The following is a 13,350-nucleotide window of genomic DNA, read 5'->3' as shown; positions in this document are numbered from 1 at the left end:
TTTTTTTATCTTTTTAATTTAAAAAAATCACTCTATAAAATGGATGCATAAAAAAACATTATATTTCAGAGTTAAATTCTGTTTAAAGTAACAGATTATATTAAAAAATGTCTCCGGACCTTTACTGGTTGATGGTTTTCTTTATTAGGACCCCACTGATTTTTAATTGGTTACCCCTGATCTACAGCAATATAAGTAACTAAGTAATAATTACTAATAAAAAAGTAATAACTAATAAATAATTACTAATAAACAAGTAATTTAAGTAACATAATATTTAATATAATGATATATTATTTGATTACTGCACTTTTTGCCTTTTGTGCGCGCCATGCTGATACGTGTCCTCAGACCAACTCCACCCATTCCCTTTTTACTTAAGTCATTCCCTTTTTACGTCAGATTTTTAGCGTAAGAACCATTACGCACTAGTATTCCACCAGAGCCGGTGGAAGGCAGCCTCTATCGCAGTCTGCTCTGATTGCTTGGAGTTTGACAGAAAAGTAGGCTACACTATTTGGATTTACATAGTTTTATAAACTTTACTTATAGAATATTTACAGTATTTTTTAATCTAATAACCGGAAGCATACAGTTGTGTATATTTTTAGTGATGCGAAGAGAGAGAGAGAGAAAGGGAGCGATGGTTTAACGTCATGATTTAGCTTCCTCTCAGCCTCTCTACATATTGGGCTGCACAGGGTGAATTATGCCGCTTGCGTTTCTGAAGCACGTCCGACGCTTTCCGTGGGTCACCAATGTTACACTGTACGGCTGCCTGTTCGCCGGGGGGGACCTGGTCCACCAGTGGTTCTCCTCCAGGGAGCATATGGACTGGAGACAGACGCGCAACGTCGCTGTGGTCGCGTTCAGTTTCCACGGCAACTTCAATTTCTTCTGGATGCGTCTTCTGGAGCGCAGGTTTCCGGGGAATTCCGCCGGAATGGTGATGAAGAAGCTGTTCCTGGACCAGACCGCGGCGGCGCCCCTGGCCACCAGCGTCTTCTACACGGGTCAGTGAACGCACCACTCGGGAAACATTCTGTCCTGTTAATGACTAACATTAAAATACGTTTACTGTCAATTTGTAACGGACCTACAGAACACGACGTGCTGCTCTTCTGACCCCCATTGACCCAAAGGACTGTGTAATAACAGCCTGACCTACAGAGGTCATTTAAACTGGACTTTGATTCATTAATCAGGCTTTCAGGTTATATTTTCTTATCAGGTAATTAATTGATTGGAGATACGTTTACAACAATCATATGCGTGGGAGATGGGAAAACCTTGAATTACCCTTCATTAAAAAAGAAAAAAAATTGGAAATGATTCATAACAATAAAGTGAAAAATAATATGGGTGCTTAGGATTTCATTGCTAATAGCAACAATTTACTGGTAGGTGACTAATAATCACACTATCTGACTTAAGGGCTATTAAAACTTAAACATGTTTGACTGATTAAGCCTAATTACGGTGGCCCAGATGGGTCAAAACTAATACAAAAGCTGCAATGCAAACAAAAATTGCAACATAAACGCAAAAGCCGCAACATAATTACAAAAGGCTTTTGTATTAGTGTTGACACCTCTGGGCCACCGTACTCTGAGATAGAAAAGACCAAGTCACAACCTTTGATGAAGGAAATTGTTGATTTTGCTAAAACTGAAACTTTTATAGTTTCTTCAACATTTGTGTTCTTCACAGTTAAAGAAATGATTAAAAAATTGTGGAGAAACAGAGAATGTCAATATTAACATTTCTATTTTATTTGTGATTTTCATCAAAATTTTTTTTTATTTGTGTTTAAACAGATACCCTCTGAATTTATATCATGACAATTATTGAAGCAGTTTGATACAGAAGAAGTATATTTAAAAAAGAAATCAAAATCAACCAAAATATTGCCCAGATCTATAAGCAGGTCATACCTAACATATAACAATGACACCACAAAACAGAAACAGCTTTAAATCAGGCTAAGAGCTTAATTAAAGGAGATTAGAGCTCCAAGTAGCTTCTATTCTTTAAGAAGCTGAAGTTCTCTGTTCTCCGCCAACAACTCTTCATCCAGAGTGGATTTGGTCTGAAAATCCTCACAACCCTCCATCCTCTACTTTTGCTGATGGCCAAAGGTTGGCTGAGGACTTGGAAGACTGCTTTGATGAATCTGCTCTTGTGCCCTGCATCTCTAACCTTCCAAACCTCCGTTTTGGGCATTGAGGATCAATTCTAATTATATTGGTCAGCATTCCTAGCGAGAGGAATCCAGAAAAGCACCAGACCTAAATGCCACTTTTCTTGACCAGCTATCTAAACCAGCATCTTCAAAATATCACTGTAGCTCATCCTTATCCCTATACTGGAGCCATGCTCACTAACTAAATAACCTCAAACCTGTTTTCATAATACCTGTAATGATGAAATCCCTGCCTGTGTTGGCATTCTTAAAAAGGCATTGCTGGGCCGTATCCAGCTCTCCTGCCAAGGAATCTCTGTCTTGCGGCATCTTGAGCTGTGGGGTAGACACGAACAGATCCCCTTTGCACTACAACTGTGCTTTAACCACTGTCCTCCCTGATCTCCTCAACAGCAAACCCTCCAAGCTTGCTGTTCCTCTCTCTACCTGCCACTGGATTGAAAACCTTCTGAATGACAGACATCAGCTAGAGACCGTGGGAATCTGCATTCAGATCCAGGACAATGTGCACAGGTGCTCCTCAGGGGTGTGTATCCTCCCCTCTAATTTTCTCCCTCTACGCCGATGACTGCACCCTGAATCAAGCGTATTAAATTTACAGAAGACAAATAGAAATCTACCTGTTCAGGCTTGGGGACGAGCCGCACACGGGAGACTGGTTCCACAGCTGCCCACCCTGCATTTATAATGTGAAGCACAAAGATTGAGCAACATTGCTAATGTGGAGTCCTTAAGGTTCTATCATTACTACACCAGTCTTGATGTGGGCAAGCAACACCTGCTCTTATGTTTATGTATCTCAGTCGAGACGGTACTCTTTCCTCCACTCGATCAAGTTCCAATCAGCCTCCATTTTAGTTTGCTTAAAGCACTTCTATAACTCTGTGGTTTGGTTTGGACACCAAAGAAGATCCTGGACTTTTAGAGAACTCTCTTCAGTGACTCCTCTATAGGATTAATCTGTGTCACTGACAGGTAAAAAGCAGGAAAAACATTCTCTGAGCCATCAAACCCAAGACAGGAACTGTTTTGATAGCTGCATACAGGGAAACATTAGATCAGGGGTCTCCAACCTTTTTAAGGCTGAGGGCCACTTCAACTGTACTGAGTCATAGGAAGGGTTACCAATACTGACCCATGAACTGCAAGGGTCAGAGTTCACCTTAAAGAAGTTAAGGTGAACTCTGACTCTGGTGAAGATTCCCAGTCATCCAGGTCAGGTTCCAACAAAATTAAAAAAGTTAAAGGGGTTTCCTGAATGGAAAGTGAAACTTCTTCAGACTTGGAAAACAACGTACATTGGTTTGTTTTTTAACTTCTTATAATTTTGTTCTTACATTATAAACATATTTCTTTTCATTTCTAATTTTATTTTAGACATTGTCATTTTGAAATGCTCTATAAATAATTAAATACAGGTGGAAGAGAAAAAAAAAATAACATTTCAAACTTGTTTGAGTTGTTCTATTTTTAGAAGACTCTGAGGGCACCCCATGTGGTCCTTGAGGGCCTCTCGGTGCCCGCGTTGGTGACCCCTGCACTAGTTCTTCCTTCATAATTGATCTTGCGCCTTAACAATAAACTAACCTGTCCTGTTAAATACCATAACTTCGAAGTAGCAGCATTTATTTGACTAATATTGTTCCAGTGCTGCACAAATTGCAACATATTTTGTGTTTCAAATACCTTTTAGAACTACGTTGTCATGCATGTGTTTAACCAACCAACTGCCTAATGTAAAGTTGTATGCATACTACCCCTCAATATTATCAACTGAGAAGAAGTTTATAGTGCTGCAGTAGTTCATTACTAGTTTAAAATCTGTTGACAGTGGAGCAGTGGAGAGGTTAGGGGGACCAAGACCAAATCCTATACTGTTCATGGATCTTTGGCAATAAAATGCTTTCTGAAAATGTGTAATTTAAATAATTGAAAGCATTTATCTAGTTAGGATGACTGCTTCTGTTATGAGTTAAACATTAAAGCAGTTTTTTTTCTTCACTTTATTAAAACTATCATATAGCCAAGCTGCCTACTTCTTTTAAGCTTAACATTAGAACTGTAAAAACAATGCATATTATATATGATAAATTATTTATATATGTTGTTGAGAGATTCAATGCACTGCCAAAAAAAAAGGGAAACACTGAATCAAATTGAAAATTTTAAACCAGAACTCCGTTCAGCGTGCTTGAATTTTAAGACATTGATCAGAAAGTAGCACCGCCAAGCTCAACTAAAAATTGCAAAATGTATCCCTAAAAAATACTAAAGTCAAAATGTAAAGTAGCCATCCACGAAGATACCCAAGTAAGAGTAAAAGCTGTTTGAAAAAAGGTGACATTTATTTGAATTATTTAAAAATATGATGATCAGACATACAAAAATAAAAAGATGTATGTGCTTCTTTATAAGAGGATTTCTAAAACGATGACAAAATAACCGTTACAGACACATTATTTTCCAAATGAGTGATTTTCCAACATAGGATTTACGAAACTTTAAATAAAGTAAAGTACTCCCAGACACATATCTGCTGTTTTCTGTATATTCATTTGATCTCTACACTTTAACAGATAGAAAATACTATCAGAATAATGAAAAACTGAATCACAAATGTGCATCTGTTGCATTTGTGGTTTAAATTTTTTTGTTCTTCATTTAGTTACTCTCAACTATAAAAGAAGCAAACCTTCATGATGATAATACTCAGGTAGAAAGTACAGTGCAGTAACTCAGCTTTTAAAAGATATATTTCTCCAAAAGTTAACCAAATGTTAACTGAGTTAAGGTAACATTGCTGTACCGAGTTTTGATTATAATGAAACGGATATTATTATTAAATGCATTGTACCTGTCGAAACCTCTATGCATATTAATTAGATCGGAAATTAATTAGGTCCAAACATCTACTCCTTCAATATACAATTTCTAGTAGAACCTCTGCAGTTTATTATGTCGTCTGAATATAAAGCTACTTCTTTTTAAATGACTAATGTTTGTTAGAAAAAAATAAATAAAAAGTTGTAGGATTTTTTTTTAGATAATACCATTAATAGTTTTTATAAATTTTTTTTTAAACTATCTTTTTTCCCCCCACATTCTATTAATTGTTTTTCGTTGGGATATTCTGTTTCATGCAGGTGTCAGTTTTTTGGAGGGCAAAGAAGACATCCTGGAGGACTGGAGGGAAAAGTTCCTAAACACATATAAGGTAGGTCTGAAACAATATGGATCTATTCAAATTATATTTGACAAAGAATGGATGAAAATGAAATCAGCGGGCAGAGAGAATACAAATAGTCCGTATCTTGTGAAAAAGGAGGATACCACCTGTTGGTCCTCCTGTATGTTGAAGTTTGTTTACAGTATTATCATTCTGGGCTGCTGATATAACACAGTATTAATCAGTGCTTTGGAAGAGCACGGATGGCTGTGAAATGTTTGGAGGTTCAAGACCGGTTCTGCCACAAGGTTTGGCATCCATTCCAAAGCTACTTCACATTTCAGAGTTCCTGTTTAACACTCACTTTCGACAGGATCTGGTTACCAAACCTCACCGGCTTTTCTATTGTCAGCACTTCTGATAATGTTTTCTACAACATTTCTGGGCAAATTTTATAGTTGCCGGTTCGATTTAATATAGTTTTGTATTTCCTTTTTTTTTTCTTTTTGTTCCTTACCTCTCTAATTTAAAAAAAAACAACTCAGCGGGGATGAATCTTACTTGGAAATGAACAGCGCACTTTTTACTTTTTTTTGTGTTAATGGTGCATTATTCATCCATCTTAATTGAAAGAAACTGTTTTAAATCAACACTGGCAATGGTTTGCACACATTTACATTTTAGGAAACTATTTAAATGTCAGTCAAGGATCTGAAACGTCTGGGCAAGAAGAGTTTAGAATTTTTCAGTCTACCACAGAGGAACCAGGGAAACTGGTTGGTTTTTGCCACATTGAACATGAAAAAAGTCACAGTTGCTTACTAAACTAACATTTTCTTTCCTTGCATTTACAGTCACAGTTTACAGGTGAAATTAAGTCTGATTTTTTTTGTGTCTTTTCAGACTGGTCTGATGTTCTGGCCGTTCATGCAGGTAATTATTTACATATTATCTTCACAAAATAAGTCTATCAAGGAATAATTGTGGTTAATTCTAAGGTTTTAAAGAGCACGCATCACTGTTGATTCCAAGAAGGTGGTGTTTTTGTGTCTGTCCGAAAAATGTCTCCTTGTAACTGAGCCCTGACTGAGATGATTTCTGGAAAATTATTTTCATAATCAGTCAGGGCCTGTCGTCCAGCAGCACAGGGCTGTGGTACTTGTATGTTACTACCACAGGTATAATGTTGAGGTATGCCCAGAAAAAACGTTTATAGCCCCGGCCTGTATGAGAGAACGGCCATTATTTACCTCCTCTGACAGCGAGACTGGCCAATGTTAGAGCCCCGGCCGCTAATGGAATACAGAATTTACGGTATATATATATATATATATATATATATATATATATATATATATATATATATCAGTGGCGGCTGGTGAAAAATATTTTTGGTGGGGCTGATATAGCCTAGTGTATGTCTCCAACTAATCCGGAATAAGAATTCAAATAAACAATTGGACAATACATACAATTTAACAGTAATGATTTAATTTACTATATAATAACAGTAACAGTGATGATTTGGGTCACTGTGACGGGGTTCTTTGGCCTCCAAGAATCCAGTCTCAGTCGGGTTACCGGTGTTGGTGATTTATTGAGCTCAAAAACTCAAAACAGGGTGCAAAAGAAACTAAACATGTACAAGATACTCTGGGCCTCAGCCTCCCTCCAGTTACCAGCAATGTAACAAAGAAACAGAAAACAAAAATTGCCGCTTTTCTTCCCACAGCCCTCATTAAATAGTTTAAGCCCCTACAGGCTCTCTTATTTCTGATTTCTTCTCATTAATCAGTTTTGTCCATATATTACCTCCACAAACAATTGATGTACAAAAACAAATAATTTTTACAACTTAATTCTTTTACACAGATTCATTGACTTATTCAATTACACGAAACTGGGTTTGAACCCAGCAAAGACGCAGCCAGACTGAAGATGACAAGTCCCCGTAGCATAAACACGTACACACCCACACCCCCCACACACCCACACGCACACACACACACACACGGCTAACCCCACTGAAATATTAAGTGTGCACCCTCAATACGCCAGCAGGTAACCAGGAACAGCTTGTGTGTTTTAAGTTCATGGAGCTACTGGTCTCAGCGCGAGTGTATTGGTCCTCACAAACACAGTATAACAAGAATGTGTGTGTGGTGCGCAAAGTTAGAGAGGTTGTTTTAAGCGACGAGGTGGATTCGTCACAGTCACAATAACCATGACATGAAATGTTCATATCCTACAACAGGGATATTCTTCTGGCAAACAGGTAGATAAATAAGGATCTCACCGAATTTGGTGGAAGCTGCATCTCGGTCGTTACATTCGCCATCTTCCCTCTAACTGTCTGCACCTGCGCTTGGGTTCAGAAGCCTGTTAAAGCGCAGTATTTTCAGCGCCCCAATACCATAAAGTTCCGAGACGCTGATTGGCCATTAAATTCACCTAGCAATAGTACATGATTGACAGATTCTCTGCAAATGTGGGTCAGTCTGATCAGCGCCCCCAGAACAGAGACGGTAGGAGTCTGTCTGTGGAAATCCACAAATTAATGACAGTAGATAGGGAAATGTAGTTTATATAATTTGTTTTGCTTATAGGTACACAGTCTAGAGAGTAAAACTGACATTTATGAGTTAATTTCTAAAAATATATTTACGTTTCTCTCTTCTTATCAGGGAGGGCGGTGCCCCAGCGCCCCCTATGGGCCGGCCGCCACTGATATATATATTACATTTTAATTTTTTAATGTAAAGCTTTTAGATTATTGTTGCCCAGAACAGATTTCCAGTAAAACATGTTCTATGGATCGTGTCTAAATGTGGCCTGAGCCATTGGACCTGGATGCATCCTGGACACTTTCCCACAAGTATTTAACACCTTCTGATCCTTAAAAGATTAACAAGGGGGCAGATTAACACCAAGGAGACAAAAGCCTCTAAGTCACAGAATTAAATGGTTACCAGATATTTGTAAACAGTTGCATATAGAAATATTCCTAAAAGCAAAATCCATGTGAGTATGTAGTGCGGACACTTAATAAATTTATAAAATGTTTAAAACTGTTCAAATAAAATAAGATCCTAATTCAATTCTATTTATGTAGCACCAATTCCCACTACATCGTCTAAAGGTGGTTTAGAGAGACACAATTCAATCAGATCACACAGTCAAATTGGTCAAACATTTTCTAAGAAAGAAAAACAGCTCCTGGATAGAATGTGGCAATAATAGATATTCAATGGCATTGTGTTGCATTGAGTCAGTTTTTATGTCAAGAGGGATTAAAGAGAGCTCATGCAGTTAGTCACAGTATAAGCTGAACCCATAGCTATGTCTAGCAGAGAAACAAGACTAAACACAAAAATCAGGCCCAACTCTATCATCTATAACTGAATTTGCTGATGGTAGCAGCACGGCTGATATTTCTCTCCAGGATGGTGTCAAATCCAAACAAGAACAGACCAGATGAAGCTATCGATCTAACAAATTCTGCAAAATGGGAGAATAGAGTCGGAATGAAGCAGAATAATGACAAGGGGTCCCTATGTCCTCCAACAGTCTAAGCCTATAGCAGCACAACCACAGAGATAGCTAAGGAAATCCTGAGCCCCTCTAACTAATAAGCTTTATCAAAAAGGAAAGTTTTAAGCCTACCCTTAAAAGTAGACAGGGTGTCTGCCTCACGGACTAAAACTGGTAGTTGGTTCAACAGGAGAGGAGCCTCATAACTAAAAGATCTGCCTCCCATTCTACTTTTAGAAATTCTAGAAACCACTAGTAAAACTGCAGGAACATAAGGAACAATAATATCTCTGATATCAGATGGAGCTTGGCCATTAAAGGCTTTATATGTGAGAATTAACAGAAAGCTAATGAAGAGAAGCTATGATAGGAGAGATATGATCTCTCTTTTTAATTTTCATCAGAACTCTGGCTGCAGCATTTTGGATCAGCCGTAGGGTTTTGACTACAGTTTGTGGACTTCCTGATAATAAAGAATTACAATAGTCCAGCCTTGAAGTAACAAATGCATGGACTAGTTTCTCAGCATCACCCCAGGACAGGTTATTTCTAATTTCTGCAATATTCCACAGATGAAAGAAGGAAATTCTAGAAACCTCTTTGATATGCGATTTAAATTACAGGTTTTAAACAAAAATACCACCAATTTTCTTCTTTTTCAAAGACTCTTGTCCAAAGGCTATAACTTTCTAAGAGTATATTATGATCATCTGTATGAAATGCAGCAAGGAGATCTAACAGGACAAGTATAGATCCAAGTCTATTATCTGAAGCCATGAGAATATCATTAGTGACTTAATAACTGGAGGTGAAAATCAGTGGGAATACTTCCTTAAATAACTTGGTCTATTATACAAGTTGAAGGCTTAGATGAAGATAGTAATTTTGGTGACTGAAAGTTGAACTGGATCAAAACAGTCCTAACCGAGTTCAGGGGTGCCAATGATCTTATTTTTAATATGATCAAACTTATCTATATACAATTCAAATAGCTGATTACTGGTAAAAGTATGGTGAATTAAGGAAATACTTAATGGATATAGTGGCTCAGAATTAAAAGTTGAGTAAACGTTACTTGGAATCTTGAATTTCATGATATTTATTTAAAAATAATCTGTAATTGCTTTTATCTGTAACAGAACAGGCCCAATTATTATCTTTAAAATGTATTTGTTCATTTGCTTCTAAATAACACACTAAAGCACAAGCATTGAACAATTAAGTAGCATTTTTCAAGTAAGAATTTTACTATTCTGTTTAACAATCTGAAACCAGAAACTCTAGCTAGGCTGCATACAGCTGGAGGAGGCTCTACTCTCTCTGGTGCTTTCTCTGAAATGTTCCTGTTTTAAAACAACAGCATCTATAATCTGATGCGGGTTATCAGCTTCTGTCTGTGTGTCCATGCAGTAGTGTTTCCCATTATAAACGGTGTCTGTCTCCCCAAGTTTCTGAACTTCGCCTTGGTGCCTCTGTACGTGCGAACCGCCTTCACCGGCTGCTGCGCCTTCATTTGGGCCACCTTCCTCTGCTTTTCACGTCAGACCGGGGATGGAACAGCTGGAGCCGCTCTGGCATGGATGTTCCCACCTAAAGAGGATGCAGCAGAACCGTCCAAAAAGGAAGAAGACTCTAAGCTTAAGGTAGAGGAAGCAGCAGCATCCAGGGCTGTGAAGTAGCAGAAATGCCTGTTGCTCTAAAGGGATGAAAACAGCGTGTCTGAAAAGGGAGCAGCAGGTCAAGCAGACAGGACCTGCTCTCTTACCTCTCATGGCTTCGTTTTACAAAAACCTTGCCAGACCCGTCTGCTAAGGTCTCACTGATGCTGCAAACACCCAGTGAATGAGTTCAGGTTTTACATTTATGAAACATAAATGTAAACAATACGATCAAATCCTACTTCCCAACATAACGCTGAGTGATCAGCATGTTTTTCTTTTCTTTTAGCATAAACTGTTGTTTCACTTCCAGCCAAACAGCCTTTTGCTCATCTGAACAAGGTTACTAGTGCTGACAATATTTAAGAGCTCATCAGCTTAAATCGACTGACATGATACTAACTGCAAGGTGCAACAAGGTTTAATTTCCACTATGTGGAATGGGATTGAATTGATTTAATCGGACATTTAAATATCACACCCACCCCTCTATACCTCTTCTTGTCTTAGCTTTAGCACGTCCTCCAAGCAGTCTCCTCAGTTTAACAATAGTGTCCCTTCATACGGCGTTAATTTACTCGTGTCCTATTGAATCTTCTGTATGGGGAGCCTTATCTTCTATAATCCCAAGGTTTAAATTCTGTATTTTAAAAGAGGAACTACATGCAGTTTAATACAGTGAATCACTGCAGAAATGAATGCTGAGATCCAGCAGTAAATCACTGCGAAAAAATGCCATATCTTGAATTTATAAGATGTGCCGAAAAAAGTGTCAAAGAGTAGCAGAAGATCACTGGCTGCTTTCTCTTTATTATGTCATGTTTAATACATGTTTGTACTGGTAGGTACTTTTCAGCAAAATTTTCTTTTTGTTTTATAGGAAATACTATAATTTTATAAGCCTAACCACCTCTAGACAACAACTGAAATAGTACAGTTAATAGTTTCCATGTGGAAGGTAGTTTCTGGTTATTTTCCATTTAATTTAATAAGTTTAGTTGAATTTCCAAATCCCTCCCACCTGTTCTTCCAATTCACATGAATTCCATTTGATTTTCTGCTATTTTATATCTCCATTCTGCATGGGGTTGTTTTACCTAGCTTGTTTTTTTTAAGATACAAATCTTTAGATCCTGCTGTCATTTTCTGCTCTGACAATGTTTTAGTTCCTTTTTCTTCTTAAACTGTAGAAAAATACCCACTTCTGTTTTATTTTAATATTGTGGAGAAGATATTAGCATGCGATGTTATGTGACTGTAACATTTCATGTGTCTCATAATTGAGTAAATATTGTATATCTTTGAAATGCAAGGTAAACGCTACACCTGTTTGTGTTATTTATATTTAAACTGCATCCTTGAAAGTAAAAATGTATGATTTGTAATATGATATTTTTCCAGATGTTTTCTTGCTAAGGGAATGTTTGTGTGGGGATTTAAAACACTGGAACATAAATGTCATAAAAGTGAATTTTCCCTTTCCTAGCAGCTTATATAAAGTTTGGTTTGCACAATTAAAGCTCTGACTTTTGTTTATGTAGATTTCCATAATAACAGATTGGTGCTATATTTAAAATGATTTGATCTTGTCTTGCATTAGTTGCACTAATTACAAAGGATTATATTATGGATGGAATAAATTAAACTTTATTTTGACTCATTGTGTTTTTTATTGGGTTTATATAGAGAATTGCTCATTTACTAATTTTAGAGCAAAGGAGATTGCCGCCTAAATTCAATTATTTATTAATAATACATTAGTCCAGGCGTAATCAATCAGGACAGGAGAGTCCTAAGTGCTTGAACACAAAGCAACTGGAAAATATCAAAGCAGATAACAGCCTGTATTCTCATATATTAGTCAGGGGTTCCCAAATATTTCTGTCTATGACCCCCAAAGTAAAAGAGCCAGACTGTTGTTGCACGCCCAGAATGAAATTATTACCTTTTCTTTTTTAATTCAATTTATTTTTGTTTGATTTTATTAAAAAACAATACTTAATCAGATGTCTAACTCTGCATTTATAATTAATGGTATATTTATTTATGTGATCAACAAATTCTTACATTTTATTATTTCATGATATCTTTGTGGTTTTGGGATTTTCAAATTGATTAAATTAATATTTTGTCCTTATTTTACTAATGTACATGGTGTCCAATCACGAATATTCAGAAATTCATGTCCCTCAACTTATTGTTGCACAAACCTCCACTTTGGGAATTAATGTAGTTAATTTTCATACCTTATTAAGAATTTACCAGTTACTTCCCCTATGCTAAATGTTTACGTTCTGGAACTTACAGGAAACTTTCACTGAACTAGATATTGTATATAAAATATATATAAGATAGTTTCTCATGTTACAATACTGTAATACAATATTGTAAGCCCACTAAGAACTGGAAAGAAAAGATAAGTTATAGAAAAATTGGGGTAAACTTTTTTTACATAAGCTCCAGAAAATTTAAATAAGCTAAGTGGAGTATGAGATCGTTGCTGATGAACATGCAACTTTTAATTCTGATTTGATTACAACGGATTTTTTATTTTATTTTTTAAGTAAGTATTAAAAAAAAGTGATATTCCTGAATTATGAGTGTTCTCCAAAGACCACCAACATCATACTTTCTTAAATCACAATAATTTATTTTACTCCAAATGTATTCATTAACCATCGAGACAGAACTTCAGGAGCTAACTCATTATTTCCTCACATTTTAGTAATGCAGCATGCAACTATATCCATTTAAATACTTTATAGTTTTGTTCATTTAGATGTTTCACTCAT

The 13,350-nt window shown here is 36.7% G+C and overlaps 1 protein-coding gene across 1 annotated transcript; it reads left to right on the top strand.

The window, feature by feature from the left end:
* Positions 1-417: 417 nt before the first annotated feature.
* On the top strand, positions 418-12,218 carry LOC119798006 (mpv17-like protein). Its single transcript, XM_038307313.1, has 4 exons — positions 418-1,013; positions 5,347-5,417; positions 6,273-6,302; positions 10,349-12,218. The coding sequence occupies exons 1-4, from the start codon at positions 710-712 to the stop codon at positions 10,577-10,579; spliced, it is 636 nt and encodes a 211-aa protein (XP_038163241.1). The 5' UTR covers positions 418-709; the 3' UTR covers positions 10,580-12,218.
* The last annotated feature ends 1,132 nt before the right edge of the window (positions 12,219-13,350 follow it).

Source organism: Cyprinodon tularosa, unplaced genomic scaffold, assembly GCF_016077235.1.
Source record: "Cyprinodon tularosa strain WSP-4 unplaced genomic scaffold, ASM1607723v1 ctg607, whole genome shotgun sequence".
NCBI classification, from domain to species: domain Eukaryota; kingdom Metazoa; phylum Chordata; class Actinopteri; order Cyprinodontiformes; family Cyprinodontidae; genus Cyprinodon; species Cyprinodon tularosa.
This window is presented reverse-complemented; position numbering and strand designations above follow the sequence as displayed.